The sequence below is a fragment of the Penicillium verrucosum genome (genome assembly GCF_028828655.1).
Source record: "Penicillium verrucosum strain IBT 35672 chromosome Unknown utg000002l_segment0_segment0, whole genome shotgun sequence".
Classification (NCBI taxonomy): domain Eukaryota; kingdom Fungi; phylum Ascomycota; class Eurotiomycetes; order Eurotiales; family Aspergillaceae; genus Penicillium; species Penicillium verrucosum.
Window position 1 is genome coordinate 571,571 of NW_026643211.1, and position 26,983 is coordinate 598,553.

Sequence of the window (26,983 nt, forward strand, 5' to 3'; positions counted from 1 at the left end):
CGATGGAAATAATCATATCAAATTAATCGTGAAACTTGACAAGGATCTGCTTGACCATCCCCCTTGTAAACATGAGTAAATAACGAAAATAAAGATCAATCAACCAGCATCCGCCGAAAGAGAACTGCGTTCACCCCATATTCCACAACACCTTCATATCCAGTCTCCTATTTAACGGGCTCAATGTTTGGTCAATCAGATATTGGCTCCGGTACCACCGAGAAGACCACCGATGATGGGAATGCTGCCCAAGGCGTTAGGTGCAGATGTGGGCTTGTGGGTGGGGGGTAGCAGTTGGGGTCACAAAATTGCCGGAGGAAAGCTTGTTGGTAGGGGTTGGAGTCGGAGTCGGCTTGCCAGAAGCCGAACTCTGCTCAGCCAGCTTCGAATAGGCCTTGGCCTCGGCCTTTTGGCCTCTTCCTTCAGGGCTGCCTTCTTGTCCGCTTTTTCCTTTTTGCTGTCCTTGTCAAATCCATCCATCAACTTGGTGGCTTGCTGGATTCATGGGTTAATATGGTACAGGCCATGGGGAATTTGGAACAGTTAACTAACAACCAAATCGCCAATAGGACCATCGAGTCCAAGCGGTTGACTGGCGGCTTTCTCATCACGCTTGGTGGGCATGGAGAGAGTGAGGACCGCAAGGACGAGGAAAATAGAGAGGAATGAGAGACTGAATCGGGCCATTGTGAATGGTGGTGTATGTTAACAAGGATATAGATCAAGGAAAAGAATATGTCCAAATAATTGTCTCCAAACGAGTGTAAATGGTAATAGTTTAGGGAAATGAATGAATGGTGCAAATGGACAGGTCGTTGGGAGAAACAGAGCCCCTGGCTCTGCGGGAGTTACATCGGATTTATATGAGCCCCTTCGGTCATATCATGGAGAGAATGGAAGGCCAAGGGGGCTAGGGTGGAGAGCCTTGTTGCAAGCCCTGGCTGCAACTAACCAACGCGCCTTTGCGAGGTATTTGGATTCCCTTCTGGGATAAAACAACATAGTATTACCGTGTTATTTTATGTGCCCTTTAACTATGTCCAATGGCTGTTTAGGGGGAGAAAGATTTGATTCATTCACCCATAAATTGGCATGGGCGTTAACGCCTCCCATCTCGAAGTATATCCGTTGCAGCTAATGATTGGCTTGGATAAATAAGGGATATTCAACGACAGTGAATCAGTAAATAACAGCAAGGAAAGGTGACCAAGGTTATGTGGACCACGCCTCATGATAAATCGACCCGCATTCCATGTTGATACGTTGGAGTGGTAAGGATCATATACTCATGCATAACCCTCCATCATCCCAGCCATACGTGAGCGCTTATCAGTTTTCATGCGGGCTTTAACCAACCAAGTCCTGAGGAACTGTTCAGGTTTCATGGTCTTACTTTAATAATTTCCGGTCATCCGACTACTCAAAATGCAGGAACAAGATTCCCGCAGGGATGGAAACGCAGGTCTTCGACCAAGGGTTGTTGCAAGTCCCTAGCAAGGACTTATGTGCGATGCAGATCTACAGCATGCCACAACGATAGGGCATTCTTCGTTTTTTTCCTCCGATATCACGAGGCAGCGGTTCTGTCGAAAGCCACTGGTGGAATAACCATTCACATTTATGGTTGTTTACAAGGAATGTATCTCCCTACTTTGACACGCACAGCCCCATAGAGGGAGCGGACGTAACACGAGGGAGTCTCCAGAAGGACGTATCCAACTGTGAGGGCTTAGTTTTGGCATCTTTTTGACCTCAAACATCAAGATATGACGGACAAGACTTCGAAGATGCCAATGTGGTTTACATCTATCTAGCTGTGTGGGGTGAGTTAATAATAATAAAAAAGCGCGAATATGATCATCCCTGTCTGGAGGAAATGACCATGTAAGTTGCAGGACGAGTGCCTCGCAGGGGTTGAAACCCAAGCATTGAGAGTTCAGTACCAGCCGAAGCTGGTACCCTGCGAGTAAACACAGATTCCAAAAGCATCAAACTCTGCAAGACTAAATCGCAAGATTCATATCAATACATGATTTGGGGATGTTGGCTCAAAAGCGAACCCGTTCCCCTCTGGCTGAATGTCAGGGGGCGGGATTAGAACGAGCATTCTTCGGTCTGGGTCCCTAAGCTAAAATATGTAGATAGAGTGAGATTTTTCCATCGACAAGAGTGTGTTGGGGACCGTGTATATGTTTTGAAGTGAAGAAAGAAAGGAAAAGAGAAAGCCGCTCGCAAAATTTTATTCGATGGGGCCAGTAGCGCGGATTATGTCATATGGTCACGTGCCTCTTGGCCTCCAGCCTCTTTTTTCCTACCGACGCCATTTCTCTACGTAGGTAGTTTCATTTTTAATGTAACTAACCTCATAAATCGTATCATAAATGTCGTTTTTGTTCTAATTGTTCTAATTCTGGGAAGTATCGCGAAATTCTTCGAAATTTGAGATAGATATTTCAGAGAAAACTTTTTAAGGTGCAGTGAGTGCGTGAAATATATATCAAACATAGTTTTAACGACTGGAACAACGAATTGAGAATTAAAAAGAGGTTCGCAATATTTCCTTGTTACCCTTTATGACATCTTTATGTTTCTCTACTAGTGAAAATGAGAAAGGGAGCCATTCAACCTGCAAAGCTCATTCCGTATCCTCAACTGGACGAGAAAGCCGGCCCCGCGGTACCCACGCTGGAGCCGGAGTGAAGAACCACGAGATGAGCGCGAAGATAGTGGCAATACCCAGGATAATTGGCGCATCTAAGTATATATTAGCACAAAGCCTCTTCCAATGACCGCTAATAGCAGACGACACCTACAATTTAGAGTGGAGGCTTCAACGGGAAATAAATATGGTGAGAAGAGGACCGCGGCAACCCAGCCATTCCACAAAACCGAGATGAACTGGAATGACCTGCTTAGTCGCCCGAGAGACCATTTTGCCTCAAGCTTTTCACTGGAGGTTAAAGTCAACCTTCCAAGACCAATGAGTCCGTAGGCAGCAGCTGAAGGAACACCCGCAGCTGAGACCAGAGAAGTAAATGCCACCGCGGACGGCAGGATAGTGCAGGTAATAACTGCGGCGACGCCCCATACAACAAGGACTGCGTTCCTAGGCTGACCCTCCGCAGAGACCCGTGATACCCATCCAGATAATGGAAGTACTCCATCACGGGCGACGGCGAAAACCAGACGGGAGGCTGCTGTGATGGCAATGGCGGTATTCTAGATAGGTTAGTATATCCTCTTACAGGCAAACTATCTAAATAGATAAGGGTTTTCCTTTTGGTTTTAGGGAGTTTAAGAGCAAAAGAAAACATACCAGCCATAGAGCTACAACCGAGAGCACATTCATAACAATATGTCCACCCTCGTCCAGAAGTGCGATATACAAGGGCACAAAAGGTTGGGGTGCGTTATATGAGAAGAGGACGTCGATTGGCGGCTGCCAAATTGTTAGTTTCTTTCCCATAGAAGAGAAGTTCCTGGAAAAACCTACAAAAAGAATAAGATCACGGCAGAGAAGCCAAGAACTCCACTGACAGCTATACTCCAGAAGATACCCTTTGCGGCATTGACAGCGGCATTCTTAGTCTCTTCGGCGACATGACCCGAGGCATCAAATCCGATCAGAATACCAGCTGTCGCCAAATATGAAAGACACCAGTTTCAACCGGCCGGGGCTCCCGTTCCGTTATATGTAGTCAGGAATGCTTCACTGGCGGTCCGCATGCCGAAGGTATTGTGCGCACCGATTGGAAGCCAAACGACGTTCAATATGAAGTCCAGAAAGACAGCACCGGTCGAGAACCAAAAGACATATTTGAGCTGTAAATTGAAATTAGCCTTATTGTCAAAAAGTGCAACTGTGGGCGAAGATTAAGAGATGATAATGTCTGTGTAGGCCACCGTACCAGATGCGAGGTTCATTAATGCGGCTAAAGCCAAGAGAACCTCGGTGCATATCCATTGCACAGCATGGAACTTGATATTTGAGACATCGGTAGGAAAGTTGATATCAAAGACAGTCATTTCCTAAGCCGAGTTAGTTTAGAGATAATACTATTAGATAAATAACACAATACCCACCGAAAGCATGTAGTTTACAGCTGACTGGGTATTGCCTATCATCGTAAATCAGCTAATCTAGAAATGGATAAAAAATAACACCCGTGGGACTTACTGGCACAGAATGTTGTCCAGGCTGTTGTGCTCCACCAGGCCACAATGAAGCCAAATAGTCGCCCAAACCTTTTACCACCTGCTTCCGCAGCCCATAGATAAATTGAACCAGCAGATGGAGAAGCCGAGCACGCCTCTGCAATAACAGCTGCTGTGATGAATGTAAACACACAGGTTACAATATAAGTCGTCCTAATATAAATGTTAATAAGGCTACCTTTGTTGCCCTTACATCGAGTTTTGAATCATACCAATAAGCTAATGGTACTCCAGCTGCGATACCTGTTTTAAATGTCACTCGGACACCACCGACAGAATACAGGGCAGCTGATTGAAAGGGTTAATGACCAGGAGCCGGACCCCACATAGTGAGAGGAAAAAGAGCAATATACACCGAACGAAGTTGAGAAGTTCTCAAATAGTGAGTAACTGCGATGAAGAACCTATGTCAACAAGCTTCAAGTCAGCGTACAATTCTCGAACAGAAGATATATATCATTCCACTCCCTTATTTGTATTCTAGACGCTCCTATGAAACTCGAAGATGTCAATTCGTGCCATATCTTTGTTGCACTTGAACGATACCATACCAATGTATTTTCATCACTGGCATTCACCTCCTGCGCCAGGGAATCTTCAGGATTCTTAAGGTCTGCCATATAGTGAGGTGGGACGGATATAATTTCGATATAGAGAGGCCTGTCAAACATTTCATATCCACCGAGTCAAATCTCTGGGACTTCACGTACTTGGTTTTGGATTTGATATAATATATGGGCTGTAAATAGATAAATCCATCGGTCGACCTGACCCATTGAACGATTTGGAACATCAACTGCGGAATCGGCTTTATAAATTAGATGAAACCACTTCCCGATATAGTGCTTATAATAGAGGTTGTCGGGTTGTCACTATAGACGTAGAAACACCCACCAAATGCCGTTAATGTTAAATAGAAATGAAGACCATAACAACAATGGGTAAGGGTAACCATGCCAAGCGTTTAATACACCTGCCGTATTGGGCGCTTGGCACGGCCGAGTTCAAATCCATGTCCATCCACACCCAAAACCTATCGGTAGTTCTGTAGATCCCGTAGATCCCGCAGATCCTGCAGATCTTGTGAATAGGGGGTGATATTAACACCTAAGGCATCAACATTCCCGCATGTTCCGAAATATCTGAAATATCAGTTTGGAGGCAAAAAGGAGAGAAGAAGACATATATAATTGCATTGAATATACAAAATGGGCCGAAAAGTACGAAGATTATTTATTCAACTAATCTTCTTTCTCTGCATTCTCCTTTGCATCTTATACCTAAACCGCCCGCAATCAACCAAGGCGAAACTCTTTGCCTGGACCAAAATTCGCTACAAAACAACCTTATCCATCATCCCGGAAGCCCGTGGAGCCTGCCCCGGTCTATCAGAAACAACGAAACCAGCCCTGATAGTCTCACATGTCTCCACAGATGGCGACCCATCCTGGCTAGAACCCCTCCGCACCAAGTACCATGTATGCATATACGAAGTGGACGCGCCAGCAGACAAAACCTCCAAACTACTCCAAGTCCCCGCAAACCGCGGACATGAAGCAATGGCCTACTTAACCTTCCTAATCGACAACTACGCGGACATACCATCCGCCGGCGCAGTCTTCGTGCATGGCAGCCGCTGGGCTTGGCACAATGACATCCCAGACCACGACAACGCTGCCCTCCTACGCAGCCTGGACGTCCGCGCCGCGCTGAAACCAGCCGGGTATAGCAACCTGCGCTGCGACTGGAGTGGCGGAACGTGTCCTTCTTCCGTGTCGGCGCAGGGCAGTCTCAAGGTGAGACTGTCGAGCGCTGTGTCGCCGTGGAATCCGCGCTCGGCATCGGATATGGCGCTGCCAAAGGCACTGGGCCATATATTTGGCGGGGATGCTGATGCACGTGTCGAAGAGATTCGTAATGCTTTCCATCTTCGGCTTGGTCGGAATGATGCCGTGCGCGCGCAGTGCTGTGCGCAGTTTGTTGTTTCCCGTGAGCGGATCTGGCAGCATGGTCGGGATGAGTATATTGCGCTTCGGCAGTGGTTGCTCGATGGGAGTGACGATGGAGTTGCTCGGAATGTCCAGCGGGGGGTCTAGGGCTGCGCCTGGTGATGACCGTGTGGCTGCTCGGATTGTCTCGTATCTTTGGCATATTATTTTTGCGAACTATGGGGATGATGGGGGAGTTGATCTTGATCGCTTGAATCGCGATGCTTGTCCTAGTGCTTCTGAGTGCTATTGTCGGTTGTATGGCAAGTGCGATTTGTAACGTCGGGGCCCGGGGAGTTAGCTGTAAAGGGCAGTATTCTGTGCCGAAAGACTACCAGCTCCCTGAGGATTGGAAAAAGACGCATCCATGATTCACGATTTATTTTGTGGTTTTGAAACTTGTTTATATAATGGGCCTAGAACATTTTGGGCATATAGACTGGGATAGATTGGGACGCATTGTGAGAAAAATAGGATATCGAGTCATTTCAAGTCTGGTTGATAGAGTTATGTACAAATTGTTTAGCCGAGATAATATTCACCTGCTCCTCTAGAATCTGGCAACGACTCGCTCTTGGGTGTCTGACAGGGCATACTGAGAGCTGTGCGTCTTACTCACGACGGACTTGGCCTGCTCGGCAGTGAAGCCCTTGGCCTCTACAGCTGGGTTGTAGCCCAGACCGTTGATCTTTCCAACAACGTCTGAAGACACAGCAGCGGCGACCTTGCCATCAGTACGCTTGTAGACGGTTACAACAACGGCACCACCCAGACCAAGGTTGTGTTGCAGTGCCGCGGAAGTACCGTCAATCAGGCGGTTGTTAGCCCAGCCACGCAAGTGCCAGACCAACTCAGCACATTGGGCAATACCCGTAGCACCAAGGGGGTGACCCTTGGAGATGAGACCGCCAGATGGGTTGATAACCATCTTTCCGCCGTAGGTGATATCGCCACGGCGGACCATTTCATGGGCCTGACCGGGCTCACACAGTTCCAGTGCATCGATGGTAATCATCTCATTGGCCGAGAAGCAATCGTGCAGCTCGCAGACCTTGATATCCTTGACATTCACCCCGGCCTCGGCCGCCGCAGTGCGGCACGCCTGGCGCGACATGCCGAAACCCATTAGGTCAATGGAGCTCTGGCTGTAGACTGTGTCGGTATCGGTGGCGAGGCACTGACCGGCAATGAGAATGGCATGTTCCTTCAGATGTGGTCGCGCGTCGAGGAAGTCCTGCGAGACAATAACAGCGGCAGCACCGCCATCCGAGGTTGGGCAACACTGCAGCTTGGTCAGAGGCTCGTGGATCATGGGTGCCTTCATAATCTGCTCGAGGGTGTATTCGGTTTGGAATTGCGAGTAGGGGTTGCGCTTGGAGTGCTCGTGGTTGATGCGGGCGATCTCGGCGAAGTCCTCATTCTTAGCACCGTACCTGTTTTTCGCATGTTAGCATTGGTATCCCCCTTTTTATGGGTCGATATCATCTCGAGAGGCTACATACTTCTCCTTATATTCCACACCCGCGTTTCCAAACATCTGTGCGGCACCGGGCGCGTTCGTCACACCCCGTGTCTCGGCCATCATCGTTCCAAACAGTCCTGTTGGGTTCTCGCGATCGTTGTACATGGATTGCAAGCTACCAGGGTTCATCTTCTCGAAGCCAACGACCAGCACACAGTCTGCTGCACCGTGAGAAACCAAGGTACGGCCCATGGCGAGACCAGTCGAACCAGTCGAACAGTTGTTGTTGACGTTGTATATAGGGATGCTGGTCTGACCGAACTGGTAGAAGACGCGCTGGCCGCATGTGCTGTCGCCATACACGTAGCATGCTACACCCTGGTCAACTTCGTCGTAGTTGATCTTCGCGTCGAGCATGGCTTTGATGCCGGCCTCATAGCCTAGCTCATGGTAGTCGACCTTGCCGCGTGGCTTGATAAACTTGGTCATTCCAACGCCTAGGACATAGGCGGGGGTTCCTTGCTTTTTTCCCATGTTGTACGAGTTGTATTATGGTTAGGGACGAAGAGAAGTGAGTTTGGTATATGTTCGACTCAAGAAGCGAGGCCCTATAAATACGAATTAGCGGCTTCGGATGTGGGGGAGGTCAACGTGAAATTGCGGGGAGAGGCCGAGGTCCCGAGGAACCATGCGGCACAATTTTGTTCACATAATGTCAACATCAACAACATCAACATCAACAATATCAACAATGTTGAGATCATCGGGGTTGAAAATAATCTGCCAGGGGGTTCTGACAAGAGAGGAACAACATATGTTTGATTGAGCTTGGGTCTCACATGAAAAAAATGGCCGGGACGTACAAGACAATCACAGGGTGACTACTCCGTGCAATCAACCTCTTCAACAATTCATAATCCAGTTGGTTTGGTAGCACAGTTGGAACCAGGCATCGTTGATCTTGCATCCAATTGTAGAAGTCTATGGACATTGTTCTATAAGCCACATTCCAGCTAACTAATCTGACTTCCAACCTTCTCAAGGGAGTCATTGTAGTGTCACATTGCATCCTACTACAACACTATTTCCACACTGAGGAGTCGTTCTGGTGGTCTACTGAAGTGGCATGAGGCATATCCGCATATTCAAACTGTTGTTCCCACTCTCTACTCCATACAAGGTCAGGAATAAGGAAGCTGACAATCATGTGGAGCCGGATTGTTGCTTAATGATGATTTACAGCATCTCACTATCACACACACAAGTAGTGTCTGGAATCTCAGTTTGCAATCCTTTCATGGGTTCGATGGATGCGATAATTGGTGGGTGGTAATGAGCGCAATCCATGCGTGGCGGCCCTACTTGATGACGGAGTACTGTCCTCCACATATATTGTAGATATCACTATGATCCGCGGTCTAACCTTCTGTGATTAGGTTCAAAGTTTGCTTTGCATACTCCACATCATAAGGTATTTCCTGTCTCTGCATGAAATATATAAATGTAGAAATGTATAACTAACTAGAGAAGACAACAAGATCAGACCGCGACCGGCAGATGTGCCACGGCGGTGAAGAGATTAGAGATAGATAGTGCGATCAATTTCCAAATAGAATAATAACATTTCCCAATATGTATTTCCAATCATCTACTTCTTATATTTGTAAAAAATTGAAAATAAATAAAACCCGGGGAGTAAGCACTAAGAAGCCCTGGAGATGTTCACTTGTTCTCCGCTCTGGATGTTCACGAAGACGTCACTCTGGTTGGCCCTAAACCGCTTTGAGCGCCGAAGTTAAGCCCGGCCCACATGCTATTTTACTGCACTTCTCTCTTTCTTTTCTTCATATAGCTTTAGCTCACCTTTTTATCTGGTGAGATACTGTGGGAATATAGTAAGTTGTTCTTGTTGAACTGAGAAACCATCTTTTTGGTCTTATTATCGAGAATCGAGAAACGTGAGGAAAAGCAAATTGATACTAATGGTCGTCTTCGTCTTCCCACAGCCCCCGATCACAATCAGTAACCCATTGCTATAGACGATACATCTTGGGCAAGAAGATCCCGACTGTCTGGAACAGGGGACTCTCCCAGAACATCACTTGAACCGCTCAATCCCGCACTATACCTCCTAGATCCCTATTCGTGAACGCGGGGTTGCATCCTTCCTGTGGCTGTAATTGTTTCGGCCACCAATCCCGCACCTATCCTTATAATTTGCAAAGACGGATCTATACGTGCCAATATACACTGCGAGAGTCTCCCGGGATACTTTCCAACAGAGCGGAAGATAGATCTGGGTTGGTCGGGCCCATTTAATGGACAATTGTGGGACGCTGAACGGTCTACTCGAGTTTTGAGAGACCGCTTTGCGTTCCATCGGGTTCCCCAGCCTGCAAGTATAAGAGTTTGTGCAGAATACTACGTTCTGTCACGACTGGACCGGAGAGATATTTACTATAGCTATTCCGCGCCGCCGCCAATGGAGAACGTTCGGAGATGACTAGTGACAACAGTTCTGAACATGCACCATCACCCTCGGCAACTCACCACACAAGAACCACCATCATGCCAGATCGCAAAGCTTGGAACATGGATGAGGCTACACGCAATAGACTCCTCAAAAAGTACAAAACCCAGGTGGCTTCGGGGGCGTCAACCATTTGCGCGACGCTAGCGGTGGTGAGTGCCTCATTCCCCGGGACATTGCTTGATATCCTTACCCCTCGCCTTTTGTCACTATAATATCACATGCAAACGATGCTAATTCGTCGGAATTTGCTGGGCAGACTCCTTTAGAGAACGTCAAGACTCGGATGCAGACGTGAGTATTCTACGCAATGTTGGAGATGGGAACTGGCGTGCTAATTGGTTTAAAAGACACAATTTCAAGAACGTATGGCAGTGTGTTCGCTATCTCTGGCGCACCGAAGGGCCTCGAGGATATGTAGCTGGTAAGTCGGTATCCATGAGTCGGCAGCGGAAGGGTCGACTGACCATCACATAGGCGCGCTTCCACCCTTGGCGAGCGTCACGGTAGTCCGTGTCGTCAACTTTACCGTGTACAATGCCTTCAAGGACATAATCGCCGATAACGTCGAGCGTGTAACTGGTTTCAATCCTTTGGAACATTATAAAAAGCCTGGAAGCACCCCCACCGTGACGGGTATTCTTACTTTCACCACTGCAGGCCTCATCGCTGGCTTGGTGTCATCGCCTATTGCTTGTATGTTCATATTGGTTATATGCACGGACCGGAGGAGACAGGCTAACATTGAAACAGGCCCCTTCGAGTTGGCAAAGAATGTCGTCCAAACCTCTGTTCTAGTGTCGAACCGCGCGATGGCTGCCCCGGACGCAGCCCGAGACCAATCTTTGCGTCGCAAGCCCCGCTTGGGGACTATCCAAGCCATCAAGAAGATCTACATACGACATGGATTCTGGGGCCTTTACACCGGGTTCCGCTTGCATGCATTGCGTGACACTGTGGGCTCAGGACTGTACTTCAGTGTTTACGAGACTGTCAAGCAAGTAGCAGCCAAGGAGTTGGGTCAGGACAAGAACCCCTTCGGGGCACCTATGATTGCCGGTGCCATTTGCAGCACTGTACCCTGGTTCTGCGTATGTGATCAGACCGATACGCCATTTTACGACGAACATACACTAACGTGGCTCATAGACTTACCCTCTCGATACGCGCAAGACTCGTGCCCAGAGTGTGCTGCTAGGAAAATCAAGTGAGATTGGCGAGGCCTCAAAAGCTGTCGCCAAATCCAGCATGTACAAGGGCCTATCCATCATTCTTATCCGGACCGGCGTCAACAACATGATCCTGCTCAGCATTTTCGAATACATTAGAATGCGCATCGATGAGCTGCCGAAGGAAACCATCTATTGATAGGGCCACGGTGATTACGTTGGGAAGAATGGTGGTCCACCCTTTGAACATTTTCTTTGCCATTGTACCTTGAACAGCGAGGTCTTTTCTCGTATTTATTATCCATATACATACATGGATGAGCTTGAGGCTCATTTTCAGCAAATAGCAAATGGATTATCTAACTTTGAAGCGACATGCAACAAAGGAAAAAAATTAAACAAATGGTCGCAATCTTCGCAGCGCTAGGGTCACTTCATAATCGGCAGCATCCTCCCGGCCATATAGTCTGAATGCCACTTGCAACCTCTTTGCCCAGGTTTTCTGTTCCATAGCTAGCCCAACAATGCCCTGGTTGCTTTCTGACTTGAACAATTGCACCGTTTTGTCTAAGCTCGGTCTTAACCTTGCGTCCATAAAAGCATCTAACAATCCCTCTTCTTCGAGAAAGAAAATTGACAGGAGGGCATAAAGGAATCTAGATGAAAGAGTTATGCTGAAAGTCTCTGCGACAAACCTCTGTGTACAGTCAAAAATAATAGGATGCGAACACTGTCTCTGCCCATCCAAGTCCACACCACGAGCAAGATATTGGAGCCCTCGAATCAATCGCCGTCGCAGATCACTAAGTTGTTGAAAGGGGGTGCCTGGTAGACAGGCCACGCAACGGCAGGTAAAACGCAGAGCTTGATGACGCTCATATCTGGTCCTGCATTCGAAATCTGTATTATAACAGAAATTGATTTCCTCGCCAACGCGTATATCCCTAGTCGCAAAGGTTGAAATGATCTCTCCACTAACAGTTGGAACCTTCGAGTTGGGTATACAAGAATGGTTGAAGCGCGAGTGAAGGGGAAAGAGACCATGAGCTTCAGGCTCGTCGCGGTCTGAATTCGCGATGTTGAACGAGTTTTCAGCGAAAGCTTCATTCATACTTGTACAACGGCTTGTTCCGTTATTGCGGAGGAGTAAAAACTGTGCTCTTTGGCTAGGCGACAATTCCTGAAAGGCCATAGTAACGTGGTAGTCCGTGAGTTCGGTATGCGATTTCCGGATAATGAAGGTTGGCTTTTCGCTCAGAATCAGGGATCCCCGGTCAATGTGTTTTGTGGCGAAAGCACCCCATCCTTTGCCTGGCGAGGGTCTCAGCTCGAATGGTACTTCGGCAGGAACTTCGAGGCGGTGGTATGCTAGCAGATAGTAAGTCAGATGCATTCTCAAGCTACTGAGCAGGGTAACAGGGTAACGTACGATGACCTGCGGAGATGGCAGTGTGGTCGAAGTTGTGGGTTGTCATAACAGGACCGGACTTAGGCCGAGTTGGAGAACAGAGAAAAGTAGAGAATAGTACATAAGAATAAGTTAAATAAATAGAAGGCGACACGATAGCTCTATTGAATCGGCGGGGAAAGCGGCTATCTATAGGTCAGGGGAGGCCTGGCAGGGTACATTTGCAGGGATCAAATATCGATCACGATAATAATAATGCCCAACAAAGCATAAGGACGAGCCCAAATGGTATAGCGTATCAATTACTATTCTTGTTGTGGAGCAGCTGAATCGTTTGCACCTGGACGGTTGGTAAGGGGGGGGTGGGAGCACCCCCTTTTTGTCTAACATATTAGCGTCATGATCTCGCCGGCTCAGATCACAATGTCTTAAATTCACTACCTTAGGGGTATATAAGGGAACATTCCAAGAGTTTGGAAAGGCTGTAGTCACATTAACTGCTCTTGGCCTAGGCGGAAATAGCACAAAGAGAAGTGACTGTACCATCAGTCCCTAGCTACATAGATCATCCTCTACATCCATGTAGGAAGGATCCTTATTATCATCATTTCGGCTTGCACTTTACATTCTATCTGCCTAATCTTACAGATATGATAGACAGATTTCTCATGTTTCGCAATACTGCTCGCCCCCTTTCCCGGTACTTAGTCACGCAAGGTTCTTGCCCAGGTGGACTCGTCATTTTCATGAGACCAGCACAGATTTCATCACCCAAGACACAACAGGCACCTTGGTCTCAAAGAATATTCCCGTTGTTATCAGGGAACCCGCACCAGGTTATGTGTTGATTTACCCAGCCGTTGGAGAAGCCTTTCGTGATCCCAGCTCTACGGCGGCGACGCAAGACCGATGTAAGCTGTCATTTTTCGATAACACGCAACATTTTGGCCTCAGTCAGACACTTCCACTTGTAGGTAGACCATGCGTTGACCAAGGATGTGTTTCATTCTAGAATAACTGAGTTATCCTCGTCTCTATGTCCAGGCCAATTTCTCCTCCAATCGGAATCTAACACAAGCCCTGCGACCATTTTTCTGAGCGGAAAGATGTATGAGATTGTCATAGATGGGACATAGAATGGTACAGTTTTGACTCCTGCCAAGGAAATCCAGCACTAATACGTAGGCAGCCGAAATTTCCGAACACTCGAGCGCTTCTGGGCAGGACCTGAAGCCCGTCCCTGATCAACTGGGGCATATGTGAACGGAGTCCACTGGCACATGGACTTCGATTGCTTCAAGCAGTATTTAGTCTAACATATGAATAAAAGGTCTAGTACAATCCAGAATCCTGGTAGGAATTCCAATCGATTATCCCTGGTTTTACATAGAAAGGCCCTCTATACGGGTTAGGCTTGATACTGCATCCGAGAATTGTACATAGATGATGACCACGATTTGTCTAGTCCGCCCACTTATGCGATTATTAACATTACGGGTGGCACTTTTATAGCTAATGACTATTCTTCTGGCAATAACACCGAGAAGAAAGAATCCAAAAGACATCCAAAAAGAACACCAAAAAAAGACAGCAGACTATTATCTTACATATAGTGTCAGACATGCGCTGCTAGCTTATAATTACAGGAAGGACACTGCCTTCGGCATGCTATTAAAGCTAAGTAAGGGCGACGTAGTACTATATGACCTCACGTATCAACTATGTCAGCGAGACAGACTGACAGCTGTTCAACGGTCCAATTATTAGGAACCACTACAACATATGCTTCTGCGAGGCCCTCGTGTGCGCATCCTCTGCAAATTGAACCCTCTAAAGATAGTGGCCATTGACCCTCGGAAATATATTGGTTGCTAACAGGGCAGTGCGTTTGTTCCCGTCCAGGAACGCCTGGTTCTTCATGGTCCGCTCACTCAGGATCGCGTCCAGCTGAAACACATCGTAATCCTTCTCATAGTGGATTTCTTTTCCACCGTCATATTTACTGGTCCTTGCTATACTAGCTCTGCTGTCCCTTCGTAGTTTTTTTGTTTTGTTTTGTTTTCCCCCTGTATACAGGATGCTCTCAGATAGCCTGACTGCTGACTGTCACACAACAAGCAATTCCGATATTCAATGCCTACATCGTGTCGTTATTTAATTATGTACTCGCACTATACACCTTCTCAGCAAAGCTAACTGTTCAAATGTAACTTCTCTCATTTCCCTGTGGCTTAAATTTTCCCTAGGCAAAAGATCGATATGGATGGTGTCCAAATCCCCAGAGTGCCAAGAGATAGATACATCAGGAACTAACGACGACCATAACTTTAGCTAATTTTTAGACCCTAATTGGAATGGTCTCCCCAAGACTCGCGGTGTTCGCACGATTTTCTATATCATCAATTAGATTCGCCATGCCATATAGCTACCCTTGCCATGTTTGAGATCTGAAGTTATCGGACGGGGTGACATGTGCTCGAATTTACTATAAAATATATCTTCAAGGGTCTCGATATTGCGTATCACGTCGGTCTTCATTCAAAATTGAAAATGGCTCAGCTACTAAGAAGCCTCACTGTAAGTTATGTCGCCCAGCAATGCATTTTCGAGGATCAAGACACTAGCCGTCACAGAATAAATGGCCATGTAGGGCCTATGTCATTTGGGTATGCCATAGTTGAGTCTTTCCTCAGTATTTTGCAACCCCTTTTAATATAGCACAGTCAACTCTCCGACAATTCTTCGATTTTAATGAGGTGTAACTGTACATTATATAGGAAGGTCTCAACTGATGCCTCAGGCCATCAAACGTCATTCCGTTGCCCGGTGGGGTTGAACTTCCCGTCAAAACAAACGGAGTCTTCAAAACCCCGCCTCGAGCGACTATGGCGTCGTGAGTACTCCCAGCTGTATGCGAGAAGTCGCGAGAAAAGAGGAAGCCGACTGACTTGTTCTTCTGTTTCATTCCTTTAGTAATATTCTTCAACTCCCGTTCCGGCGCTCCCATTCTGTCTCGCTTTCCGAAGCAATCACCCAGTACATCTCTTCCAAATATGACCAGCGCCCGGATATGTTCGCTGAAGATCTGATGATCATTGATCGTCTACGATCTGAGGCTGTAAATGTCCAGGAACCGCATTTTAGTGGTGTCAGCCGCTTGGTCACGTATGCGGCTCAGCTAAAATGGCTGAGCGGAAAGTTCCCAATTGATGTGCGCCGTTATTTCTAGGTTCTGGTTACTTTATTTGGAATTGGAAGCTGACGGCCGACATTATATATAGGTCGGAGTGGAATTTTCGTGGTATCCGGCTTTTGGCTTTAATGCTTCGCGGCCAGGTAAGTTGGTTTCTTGGGGTCACATCCTCCGTACGGGCCATATTTGGTGAATATGACACTAATAAGAATACACATGACCTCTAGTCTCACAAAATAACCTGCGCTTCGAACTAGCCAATGTCTTATTCAATCTCGCGGCATTATACTCCCAGCTTGCTTATGCCACCAACCGGACTACCGCAGATGGACTCAAGCAGGCGTGTAACTACCTCTGCTCGGCTGCTGGAGTCTTGAGCCATCTCCGCGCCGATATTATCCCAGAACTTCGAACGTCGCCGCCCGAGGACATGGACGAAATGACACTGCAGAGTTTGGAACTTCTTTTGCTCGGACAGGGCCAGGAGTGCTTCTGGCAGAAAGCTGTCAAGGATGGATTGAAAGATGTGTCTATTGCTAAATTGGCAGCAAAGGTGTCCGACTTCTACGGCGACGCAGGTGAATTGGCTGTCAAGTCTAATGCAATCAGCACGGATTGGATCCACCACATGACTGCAAAGAATCACCACTTTGCAGCTGCAGCTCAGTTCCGACAGGCGCTTGACTGCCTGGAGAAACGCAAGTATGGAGAAGAGGTTGCTCGGCTGCGCGATTGCTTGGTCTGTGTTGATGAAGGACTGAAAGAGCAGCGGTGGATCAATCGAACTGTACTGGGTGACTTAACTGGATTGAAGAGCCGTGTCGCGGAAGACCTCAAGCGCGCCGAGAAGGATAATGATATCATTTATATCAACCCTGTGCCACCCAAGTCTGAGCTCAAGTCTATCGAGCGTGCCAGTATGGTTCTTGCCAAGGCACCTTCGCAGGTTACGGACGCGATTTCTATGCTTGGTGATAATGGACCGCTGGGCCAGCCGCTTTTCTCGAAGTTGGTCCCATATGCAGTTCACATTGCCGCCAGTATTTACACCGATCGTCGGGACCGACTGGTCAATGATACTCTCATCGGAGAGCTGGAGTCCATGACCGACAAGTTGCGAGAGTATGTATTCAAAGACAATTCCAAAATTCGCAAGGGAAATCCTACTGACATCAGGTTCAAGCTTGCTTTCTTCCCTCAATTTACCAGGGTCATTGCAAGCGCTCGAAAAACCATTAGGTCTCCCCCAATGCTTGTGTCACATGCAGAGGAAATACGCCAACAGGATGGCCTGAATCGCCTGCACCGGTCTATCGAAGATACCGCCAGAGTCAAAGGCAATGATCTGGGTGTGTATAGCGAAGGCGTTGAGCTTCTCTCGGCTGAGAAGGCCGAGGACCTTGCAGCTCGCCATAAATACGGTACCGACCGCTGGACCCGCGGGACCTCAGAATCCGCCGCGCCTAAGCTCTACAAGAGTTTGACCGAAATCGATGGCTATTTCACCTCCGCCCAGGGCAGCGATGACCTCGTCCAGCGCAAGCTGCGAGATTCACGGTCTGTCTTCCTTGTTCTCACTGGCACAAATCGGGACTTGGAATCCTTTGTGCCTAGCAGCCGGAGGGTTGTGATTCAACCAGAGGTTGAGCGCGAGGCCAACCGGTTGCGCGGTTGTTTGAGCGAGGTAACCCGAATGGAGAATCGGCGGAGGCGGCGAATTCAAGCATTGAAGGACAAAGCTCGTGCGGATGATATTCGTAGGTGTTTTGTTTTTCCTTGGTCTTGAAATCTACTAATGTATTGCATTTAGACCCGGCACTTTTGACACAGACAGCTCGACTGGAGCGGGAATTCCCCATGCAGCCTATCCAGGCAAGCCAGTTCGAGGATTTGTTCGAAGACCAGCTGAAGCTATATGATTCGGACCGCGAGATGCTCGCCCAGGAACGGAGAGAGCAAGATCATCTTTCGGACCAGGTCCGAGAAGCTAACCGGGCATTTACTGGTTCTCATAAGGGCGACGCATCGACAAAGGAACGAGAAGCGGCACTGCAGGACCTGGAAAATGGATACTTGAAGTATAAGGAGATCATTTCCAACCTCGATGTCGGGCGAAAGTTTTACAATGATCTTGCAAAAATTGTAGCTCGATTCCGCGACGACGCGAAGGCTTTTGTCCACCAGCGTCGGATGGAAGCCAGCCAGCTGGAAGTGTATGTGTTATCACCCCCCATTAAACTAACGGATTATCGTTGACGTGAATTTTCGCGGATCTAGAGATATCTCCAATGCCACAGCGATGGCCTCCCTGCACATTTCTCAGCCACACCTGCGCCAACAACCCCAGGAATCAGGTCGAATCCACCACCCTCCCTCTGCCTACTCAGCTGCCCAGCCAGCCCAGGCGCCCTCACAGCCACCTCCACCCGTTCATAACGTACGGCCAGCTGAGACATCACCGCCTCTCACGGCACCCCAACCAGTGCGCGCACCCGTAGCCCCGCCCCCAGTTTCTACGCCGAGCATGCCAGGGGGTATGCCGGGTATGTGGGCCCCCGAAATGGGAATTCGATTCGGATCCGCTGCTGCCCCTCCGAATGGTCCTCCCAGCACAGGGGCTGGACCAGCCCCGAGTCAGCCCACTCGGGCTCCTCAGTCGGGAACCTGGGATCCCAGCAAAGGATTGCGCTTTTCTTGATTAGTTGTGATAAAAAACCGTTCATATCTTTTTTTGTAGATCCCGCCTTCGCACATAGCTCTGGAGTTTTGTTAGATGTTTGTCTTGTTTTGGTCATGATTTACGGCGCGAGCAATGAGTGATGTGTGAGCATAGCATTGACTACGTATATAATGTCTGCATTGCAGACGACCCATGGGAATGGATTATCTATGTGATTGGTGTTGGTCGAAACTCGGCTCCAATATACATTGTCATTATTATATCCAAATAATTTAACGTATGGTACATATAATCGTATAAACCACATCCGTAACAGTAATAGTCGAATAGAGAACAAAAACACATAACTTGAATCGTCATGATATATGGCACAATATGAGCATGACGGATGAACTGGACAAAGCAAATATTGCTGTCCAAAATCATTGAACAGGAAAGTCAATGCGTGGCAAGGTGAAACATCAACCGAATTCAACTCACTGGTGCACCGCAGGAACAGGAAGCCACATGAGCATTTAGCGAGCTCCAGCCTTCACAGAGATACCCACAGGGTCAGTGGCATGCTGGGGTTTGCCATTGGGCAATGCAACGCCATTCAACGAAGCATGGCGATTAATCCCCTCAACAGCCTTGAGTTCATCTTGCTCAATTTCAGACTCATCCGGCTCGGAGCGATCGTCCTTTTTCTCCCCGGTCGCGAGGAACTTGAAAGCGCTGCGCAACAGATAATACAACCAAAAGAGATTGAGAGCCTGCAGTAAGGCCAGCAATGCGAACGTGATGATGTTTGAGATCCAGCACTTGTACTGTTGAGTCTCCCAGTTGAGCTCGTAGGGCCCGACGGTTCGGAACTCGGTCAGAAGGGAGCAAAGGATCCGAAGATTGAGAACATGACGGAGATAGACCCACGTGCCGATCGAGATTGCGTAGAAGGGTATCATTATGTCCGGGGCTATGTAATGGAGAGATTTTGAGAGCTGAGGAAATTGTCAATAGGAGCTTTGGATACTGTGGGTTGCGTCGAAACCAGAAGAATTGGGTTAGGAAGGAGAGATGCGACATACGGCAAGGAAGAAATCACTGATATCATGCGTGATATAAACAGCAATGCCCATATAGGTAAAGTGAAAGCGATAGCTGAGCGCAATAAGCGCTAAAGTCACAATATGATGCGCAACAAGCTCCATGAAGTCCTTCCGGCGCTTCTCCATTCCCAGCAGCATAACGATAGCCTGCTGCGCCCAATAAGCCGCCTCAAACAAGTAGTAAAACTTGAACTCAGCCGCATGGGTCCTATGCGGGAAGAGTTCGTACATGCCCCGGGTGTTGAAGTACCAAACCGGCGTGTGGCGCATGACATACAACCCCGCGGGACCGAGGAATCCAAAGTAGATCGCCGTGTACATCTGTTCCATGAAGCGGGTTTGTTTCCCCCGCGACTTGATGCGCGAGGCTGCTAGCGGGCGGAGAATTTCCTGCATGATGAATTCGCGCGTGAAGGATAGCACAATCACGTAGAACGACACGAATGCTATGTCCCACAGACCCTTTCCATACTGTATGGGGACATTTGGGTCGCTATTCAGGGATTCCTCTTTGTAGGAGAGGAATATGAAATGAGCGATTGGGTTTGACTCGGTCGGGTTGAGCGCGTATAGTGAGAGGAAGGCTAGCACGAGACCTAGTGGAATCGTCCACGTGTGCTTACGCGCGAAATCCTTGCAGCGATCAAGAACAGAGCCCCGTTCTTTGGGCTTTGGGGTTGAATTTGATGGGCTTGTATGACCATTTCCAATTTTCTTGGTCTGTGAGACATTGATATTCCTGTGCCTAAGGGTGTCTTTCATTGGCGTTTGGTTGGTCCCGTTCAGGGGTAATGAACGGCGGGTCATGTTTAATAACTTGGAGGTGAAGTTGAGATGAAGAATAGAAATTAAGATATATGTCAACCAACAGAATATAATCTTAGAAAAGAAGCTAGTCAAGCTGATAGTTAACCCGGAAGCTCTTTTTCTCCAATAAGCGTTGAATTCTCCTCATTCGGCTAGCTGGTCGTATTCGGGTTCCTCTTTCATAGTGGAACTTGGTATAGAGTACGGAGTAAACCAGAAGCATTTAGCTATTTATGAAACACTACGGAATTGACTCTTCACGACTGTCTAACTGTCCACTTTATATATGGGGCTCCAGATTGCTCTTTTTCAGATCGTCAGTGCTCTTAAAATGAACTCAGTTCACTATAGTTAATACTGGGCTGATCGTAGTCTAGCGATATAGTAGTCACTGGTCACAATATCGTCGATGAATGCTCCAAGTCGTCGTCTTCCACATCGAGTCGGAGGAGCCATAGGGAACCATTATCATCTATTTCCTGATTTAACCGGGGATAAATGCAATTAAATGTTAGGTTGCCACGGAGCTTAGAGGAAGCCCCCAATAGTGGTTTGATCTCTCTAAGATTACCAATATTTCCTACACTGACGCGGTGGTCCAATGTATGTCTGAATTGTGGACTATCTATCATGGAGGTGGAGTGTGGTTGATCGATGAACAACACCTCATCGCTTGGTCCAAGGGACAGCAGGGGTGAACTCGAAAAACATGATATGTCACTTGAAGCGGGGCCTGTGCCACGAGTGGTCATACGACTATCAATTGGTAGTTATCTTACGCATGCCAGCCCAAATGTGGCTACGCACAGCAGATGCGTGAGTGCCTTCGCCGAAGAAATGCCGAGACAAACCCAAGCTAGATAAGCATGTCTAACATCGCCTCTAGTTGACTGGTGTACCCCTTGTACGCTGTTTAGACTAGTCTTTCGATTTTCATTCACTACCAATTGGAAAGCACAATCAGTCAGTCATGGGTGAGAACCAAGCCGAACTGAACCAGTGTCAGTCGTCTCGTATCGAGGTAGCCCGATCGACAAATAGGAGCCCACCCTATTTCTGGAGTGAGGAAGTGACCCAGGAGCCCAGCTTCCCAATCCATAGGGGATATGCAGAGGCACGCAGCATCATCGAAGACGGCAAATTGGAGCTACTCAAGGATCTTTCAAACACTGCCATATGTTATATTACACGACTATTTGAGTGTCTCGACTCACCCAAGGAAGGATTGCAGAAAGGTCTTGTGGAGATGCATCTCTCCGAGGATCTGCAGAAATGGCGAAGGGAGCAGCATAATTCTGGGCACATCTTGCCTAGCAAAGGTCATGGCCTCGCACCAGCCCCGGAGAAGGTGCTCCAGCTTTTTGGTGCAGAGAAATGGCCGAAAGCACTGACCACCACCAACGCCTTATTCGGGTGCGGAGTGACGAACATGTTGATCGGGGCATATGATGCTGAGACTCTCTACTCCAATTGTTGTGTCGACATGGCTTTCTACTATGAGCACCGTTACCACAAAGTTTTTCCAGAGTTCGAAAATGCGATAAAGTTGGCGATTAGTGATCAACATGCATTGCATACTCCAGGCGGTGCCGAAAGGAGGGCCGCTGTCGAGATTGGAATGAAGTACATAAAGAAGAAAGTGGCTCTAGAGGAGGCACACAAATCAGAATTGGGTAATAGAGTGGCCACGCTGAACAGACGAGAGGCTCAAATCATATGCACCCTCGAAAGCAGCTTGGTGGGTATGGCCAAAGAGGCTATGGTGCGTGGTTTTGATTGCGCTGCAGTAATGAGCGACCTGGTTTTCAGCAACCCCGGGACAGACGTGATCGATGTGGGCTCTGATTTATTTAATTCGGAGTTGCTGAACTCCTTTCTGAACACGGCCGACATGTCTTCGACAGGTATAGTCACAGAGGATGCGCTACGGAGGGTGTATGACGCATACGCCCATACGGGCTCCAGGATGCTATGTGAACGCTGGATGGAACCGATGGCGCGCATGTGCGCGGCACTGTTCACATGGCATATCCTGAACGACAGACACCGATTCCTGCGACGTGCTCTACTTGGCTACTCCAAGGCGCGGAAGACGGCAACAGAGCCGCGCGAGGCAGATTTTGACGAAGCTTTCAACCCTGAGCTGCGCACTACTGGCTTCAGCAGACCGTTGCAGGGGGCTTGTAACGGTGGCGACCCCTGTGATCAAGTAGAGGGGCACCTGCGCGCACACGATGAAAGTGATGGCTTACTGGCTGAACTCTGGCTGTGTCTCAGTACTAAACCAATGCAATATGTGACCAAGGGTGCTGTGGATCCGGAAATAGAGGATGGCTTGTCCGAGAGACTAGACTCCAGCTAGCTATGGGGCGGGCGTACTCATTCGGGTTCGTGGATGAGATGGCATGGCTGATTGCCCATGCTGGACATCATGCCTGGCAGGTGAATCGACTGTATGAAGCTGCTATGTATGGCAGTCTCCTAGACGATGGTGGCCTGCGGGGTAAGCTTGATAGGTAAGATGGCCGTCAACTGTGGGTGGGGTTGTGATGAAGTTCAATTCTGCAAGGAAGATTCTAAAGGTTTTTAGGGGCTCAGTTTGTATTCCTCCGTATACATCATATGTACACAGATCACAATATTAGATTTATTTTTTTAGGAGACTACTTATACCATCCATGGTGTGTATTGGCTTTGTACGCTGATCCGATAGACACGCGACTTCGGGATGGAAATTTGGAAAGATGGTGTATTGATACGTATTTCAGTAATATTGGTATTATTGACTGAGCAAGATGATTGGCTCCTGAAGATATCATATCAATCTCTCAATCTCCCTATCGACCTGCGATAGAGCATCGTACTTAATTTACCTATTGGCCCTTGCTGGGTAATCTCCTCTACTATCATAGCGGTCCATTCTGCCGCTTGTACGATAGTTTCGCTTTGACGTCATCTCTCCAGAAATGTCTGACATTTTGTGCCGACCACGGAGCTAGTAAACAATAAGGGGGGAACTACGCTTGCGAGGAGACACGATGCTCGCAGAACCAAGAAAACGACATAATGGCCAACCCCAAGCCTGCGAGCCATGTCGCAAGGCCAAGATTCGCTGCGACCATGAAAGTCCGAAGTGTTCACGTTGTGCCCTGCGCAACTTGAACTGCATATATCACCCTGCTCCTATGACTAAACGCCGCCCTCCGACCTCCCACACACCCATACACTTCGACCCAACTCTGCCAGCGGACTTACTGACGACTCAAAATGTCTCCAGCACCTTCCATATTCCTAGTGAATCTTCGGTCGGGGTAGCAATCTCCCTCCCTCCTGCGGAGCCGAGCCCCGCTGCGAGTTCGGGGGTAACAGCCCGTTCGAGCGCATCAAAACGGAACATGTTATTTCAAGAGCAGCTGGGCCAACACGAGACAACTCGCTTCTCAGCTGTCTTTGTTGAAAACCAAGATAGCTTTGGCGCAGTGATGGTTGATGCCACGAACTCCGACTACCACGAGTTAGGCCGAGAGCCTGATGTAATGGCCAGGTCTCGCGTGGATTTGGCTGTTAGAACACTGCTCAACTTCCCCTCTGTTCGTACATGTGATATGCTTCTGACAGGAATTCATGATTTATATGATGTATGGCTGTCACCAACCATGATCCAGCAATGCTTGAAACAAGTATGGACGGAATACGCCAGTGAGCTAGGTGAGCCCCGGACGCGGGAATCAGTGTTGAGAGTGGCGAATGATCTGTTTATCAACCAGAAAAGGCCTCATTCAACACCTGACTGCGAATACGCAACCAATTCTGACCATGCTTCCTGGATAAACTGGTTTGGCGGGCCTCATCTACGATGGGAAATGATCGGGATCCTCTTCAGCTGGGCTGGAATTGCATTCAGATGCAGACAAGAGTGGGACCCAGTATTTGATCTACCCGAGCAGCATGGACGGAATCGCAACACTGCGGCAGAGAAGATGAGAGAGTGTGCTGCTGCCTGTGTAAGGCTTTGCGAAGGGAACTTTGAAATCAGTGATACCATGGTTATTTGTATGAAGAATAGCACCAGACTACAAAGCATCATCATCAGTGATGAGAGTGAGTCACAAAACATCAGGACCAACCCAGGCATTATAGACTAGAGCTCATTTCATGATAGGTGACCGCGTACGAGTCGACTATGGGACTGTCCGCAGTGCTTTTATAAGTGCAGGTTTGCATCGCCTCGCTCCCTCGAAAGAAATTACACCATTCTCTCAACACCGAGCATCACTCGCTTCGTCGATGTATTACCACGACAAATGTCACAGTTTGTTCAATGCGCGACCACCTATGCTCAGTAGGCATTACTGTCAATGTCCTCTTCCACTCGATTTATGCGAGGAAGATGTATACGGGGGCCGAGAGCGACTCACTGTGGCCATTGCACAGCTTGACTCTAATGGCTGGAACACCAATGGTCACATATACACAACAACCTGGCTTCGAGCACTGACGATGCTTAGTCCTATCCGGGAAGGAATCTTGGAACTAACTCTTAGTCTCAATTCGAATTTTACGAAACCACAGGTAGAGTGCGTTATTTGGAAGCAGCATTGCATACATCTAGCTAACTTCAACCATTTTGCAGAGACCTACAAGTCCAGCTGGGGAAAATAGTTGCTTCATATCCTCCGCACATTCAGTACCAGGGGAACTCTAAATTGCACGCCCAGTCAAGCTCACGATTCCATGAACGGAGCGCCCAGGAAACTTATATTATCACCCGCATACAACTTGATGTATTGCAATGCCATTTCCTTCTCCAGCGTCTACTTGTATCGCGGCAATTCAGTAGTGGCCAAGACTTGTTCGATATCGCCCAAGAGACAATGTCTGTTATCCTGTCTCTCTGGCTTAACCGCGATCAGCTACATGAATTTCACCATGCCTTTGACTGGATTGTAAGTTGATGGCGAGCTTAGCCAACTACCTGGATCGACAGTACAATAAAAACTAATGTTCATCCAGGCGGTATCATACGGAATGCCCTGCGCTGGAATTTTATGTGTTGAGCTTCTCCGAGCAAGTAATCTAGTACCACCTGCGACCGAAAGCGAGCCTTCATCCACAATCCGCGCTCACGACTGTGTTAGATTCTCGCGGTCGGAAGTCGTCCAAAACCTGGTTATGTTCAGAGCCTTACTTGACTGGATACGGCCTACGGATAACAATGCGCAACTTAGCAAGAAGTTCAAGACGGTTTTACAGAGAATCATTGACGCTGTATTTGATTCTTTGGGGTCGTCGTGTGGCATGCAGACACAAGAGATGCCGAGCGAACAGCAGTCCCAGAGACACTATGGTCCACAAGACCAGCAGCCCCCAGGACAGAATCTACCTGCTGCGACGGGCAGAGAAACTGATATTGATCCTGAAATGAATGCATTCAATGATATGGATTGGCTGAACACGGTTGATTGGACTCAGAATGGTTGGCTTGAACAAAGTAATCCACCTTTTCCGTATTAAGCAATCTCACCGGACCGACATTTCCACAACCTCTCGGTCTTGAATACACCACAAGGCCATTTTACCATGTCTTGCTAATTGGCTCAACTGATAAGATATCCCGGAGTCAGTTCGGAGTGGTTTTCGAACTGTCGGAGTGGGTTACCCCGAGCGCAACAGGAGTTGCAGGCTCATCGCCTTGGAAGTGACTGAATTCGAAATCGCACATGTCCACGCCATAAAATCCTTGGTCGAAAAGGAGAAAATCGACTGTGACTTTTGCCTCACAAGGTCTGTCGATTTATGGACCAACGAGAAAAGAGCTCAGAAGGCTACAGATACGTACGGCACGTTGATTTCTCGTAACCTTGACTACATGAAGGATGTCTTCTTTGTGTTTGGCAAGGATGCAGAAGGTATCTCGGATGTCGAAGGCGCAAAGGCGCCAAAGCTTGCGCTTCTTTCACGGCAGCAATCCTGTGGCCGTACGAATTGATTCTCCATATAACTGCCTCAATTCTTGAGACTAGGCTAGTCAATCTTCAGTCTCATACCCCGGCGACGTCCGTCAGTCGGCAACCTTCGGGCAGCTTTATCGTTATATGCAACGGCATTTCAATGGCTGGGAAGATAGCGGGGCCCAAGTGGATAAAGTTTGGACGGGAGTCATGGGGTACAGCTGGGATTCTCAGCCTCACATCGGCGCCGTACCTGGGGAGGATGGCCAGTTTGTACTTGCGGGCTTCAATGGTCATGGCATGCCTCAAGCGCCTTTCTCTGCGCTTGGGGTTGCTGGTTCAGAATGGCATCGGGTTTGAAGATACTGGTATTCCGAGATTGTTCGAAACGACAAAGAGGTTGGAATCGGCAAGGAACGGTCCCTTTGGGGGTGGTATACTCGGCGTCAAAAGATGAGATTATTTATTGAACATTGAAGAACCAAAGGCGGAATT

General features: G+C 48.1%; 11 protein-coding genes across 11 annotated transcripts; 5 read left to right on the top strand and 6 right to left on the bottom strand.

Annotated features, from left to right (window-relative positions):
• Window positions 1-256: 256 nt before the first annotated feature.
• On the bottom strand, window positions 257-687 carry N7516_005876 (uncharacterized protein; the record flags this gene model as incomplete). The annotated part of the gene is made up of 2 exons (XM_057218596.1): window positions 257-457; window positions 553-687. The coding sequence occupies 2 exons, from the start codon at window positions 685-687 to the stop codon at window positions 257-259; spliced, it is 336 nt and encodes a 111-aa protein (XP_057072687.1).
• Window positions 688-2,635: 1,948 nt separating this feature from the next.
• Window positions 2,636-4,835, bottom strand: N7516_005877 (uncharacterized protein; the record flags this gene model as incomplete). The annotated part of the gene is given in 11 exon segments (XM_057218597.1): window positions 2,636-2,754; window positions 2,814-3,219; window positions 3,317-3,479; window positions 3,494-3,635; window positions 3,669-3,822; window positions 3,904-4,029; window positions 4,084-4,118; window positions 4,178-4,368; window positions 4,428-4,503; window positions 4,571-4,619; window positions 4,767-4,835. 11 exon segments carry the CDS (start codon window positions 4,833-4,835, stop codon window positions 2,636-2,638), a joined length of 1,530 nt encoding a protein of 509 aa, XP_057072688.1.
• A 588-nt stretch (window positions 4,836-5,423) lies between these two features.
• Window positions 5,424-6,311, top strand: N7516_005878 (DUF3431 domain-containing protein; the record flags this gene model as incomplete). Its single annotated transcript, XM_057218598.1, has 1 exon — window positions 5,424-6,311. The coding sequence occupies one exon, from the start codon at window positions 5,424-5,426 to the stop codon at window positions 6,309-6,311; it is 888 nt and encodes a 295-aa protein (XP_057072689.1).
• A 442-nt stretch (window positions 6,312-6,753) lies between these two features.
• N7516_005879 (putative sterol carrier protein) lies at window positions 6,754-8,199 on the bottom strand (the record flags this gene model as incomplete). The annotated part of the gene is made up of 2 exons (XM_057218599.1): window positions 6,754-7,636; window positions 7,706-8,199. 2 exons carry the CDS (start codon window positions 8,197-8,199, stop codon window positions 6,754-6,756), a joined length of 1,377 nt encoding a protein of 458 aa, XP_057072690.1.
• Window positions 8,200-8,370: 171 nt separating this feature from the next.
• Window positions 8,371-8,656, bottom strand: N7516_005880 (uncharacterized protein; the record flags this gene model as incomplete). Its single annotated transcript, XM_057218600.1, has 2 exons — window positions 8,371-8,458; window positions 8,529-8,656. 2 exons carry the CDS (start codon window positions 8,654-8,656, stop codon window positions 8,371-8,373), a joined length of 216 nt encoding a protein of 71 aa, XP_057072691.1.
• A 1,577-nt stretch (window positions 8,657-10,233) lies between these two features.
• Window positions 10,234-11,563, top strand: N7516_005881 (putative mitochondrial carrier protein; the record flags this gene model as incomplete). Its single annotated transcript, XM_057218601.1, has 6 exons — window positions 10,234-10,347; window positions 10,455-10,489; window positions 10,546-10,619; window positions 10,673-10,891; window positions 10,949-11,286; window positions 11,345-11,563. The coding sequence occupies 6 exons, from the start codon at window positions 10,234-10,236 to the stop codon at window positions 11,561-11,563; spliced, it is 999 nt and encodes a 332-aa protein (XP_057072692.1).
• A 195-nt stretch (window positions 11,564-11,758) lies between these two features.
• Window positions 11,759-12,839, bottom strand: N7516_005882 (SET domain-containing protein; the record flags this gene model as incomplete). The annotated part of the gene is made up of 2 exons (XM_057218602.1): window positions 11,759-12,732; window positions 12,794-12,839. The coding sequence occupies 2 exons, from the start codon at window positions 12,837-12,839 to the stop codon at window positions 11,759-11,761; spliced, it is 1,020 nt and encodes a 339-aa protein (XP_057072693.1).
• Window positions 12,840-15,657: 2,818 nt separating this feature from the next.
• N7516_005883 (putative pH signal transduction protein PalA) lies at window positions 15,658-18,663 on the top strand (the record flags this gene model as incomplete). Its single annotated transcript, XM_057218603.1, has 6 exons — window positions 15,658-15,665; window positions 15,746-15,983; window positions 16,054-16,108; window positions 16,193-17,722; window positions 17,776-18,178; window positions 18,243-18,663. 6 exons carry the CDS (start codon window positions 15,658-15,660, stop codon window positions 18,661-18,663), a joined length of 2,655 nt encoding a protein of 884 aa, XP_057072694.1.
• Window positions 18,664-19,160: 497 nt separating this feature from the next.
• N7516_005884 (TRAM1-like protein) lies at window positions 19,161-20,537 on the bottom strand (the record flags this gene model as incomplete). The annotated part of the gene is made up of 2 exons (XM_057218604.1): window positions 19,161-19,622; window positions 19,710-20,537. 2 exons carry the CDS (start codon window positions 20,535-20,537, stop codon window positions 19,161-19,163), a joined length of 1,290 nt encoding a protein of 429 aa, XP_057072695.1.
• Window positions 20,538-21,507: 970 nt separating this feature from the next.
• On the top strand, window positions 21,508-22,899 carry N7516_005885 (uncharacterized protein; the record flags this gene model as incomplete). Its single annotated transcript, XM_057218605.1, has 1 exon — window positions 21,508-22,899. The coding sequence occupies one exon, from the start codon at window positions 21,508-21,510 to the stop codon at window positions 22,897-22,899; it is 1,392 nt and encodes a 463-aa protein (XP_057072696.1).
• Window positions 22,900-23,575: 676 nt separating this feature from the next.
• On the top strand, window positions 23,576-26,848 carry N7516_005886 (uncharacterized protein; the record flags this gene model as incomplete). Its single annotated transcript, XM_057218606.1, has 6 exons — window positions 23,576-24,638; window positions 24,700-25,114; window positions 25,171-25,483; window positions 25,551-26,013; window positions 26,147-26,515; window positions 26,577-26,848. 6 exons carry the CDS (start codon window positions 23,576-23,578, stop codon window positions 26,846-26,848), a joined length of 2,895 nt encoding a protein of 964 aa, XP_057072697.1.
• Window positions 26,849-26,983: the final 135 nt, after the last annotated feature.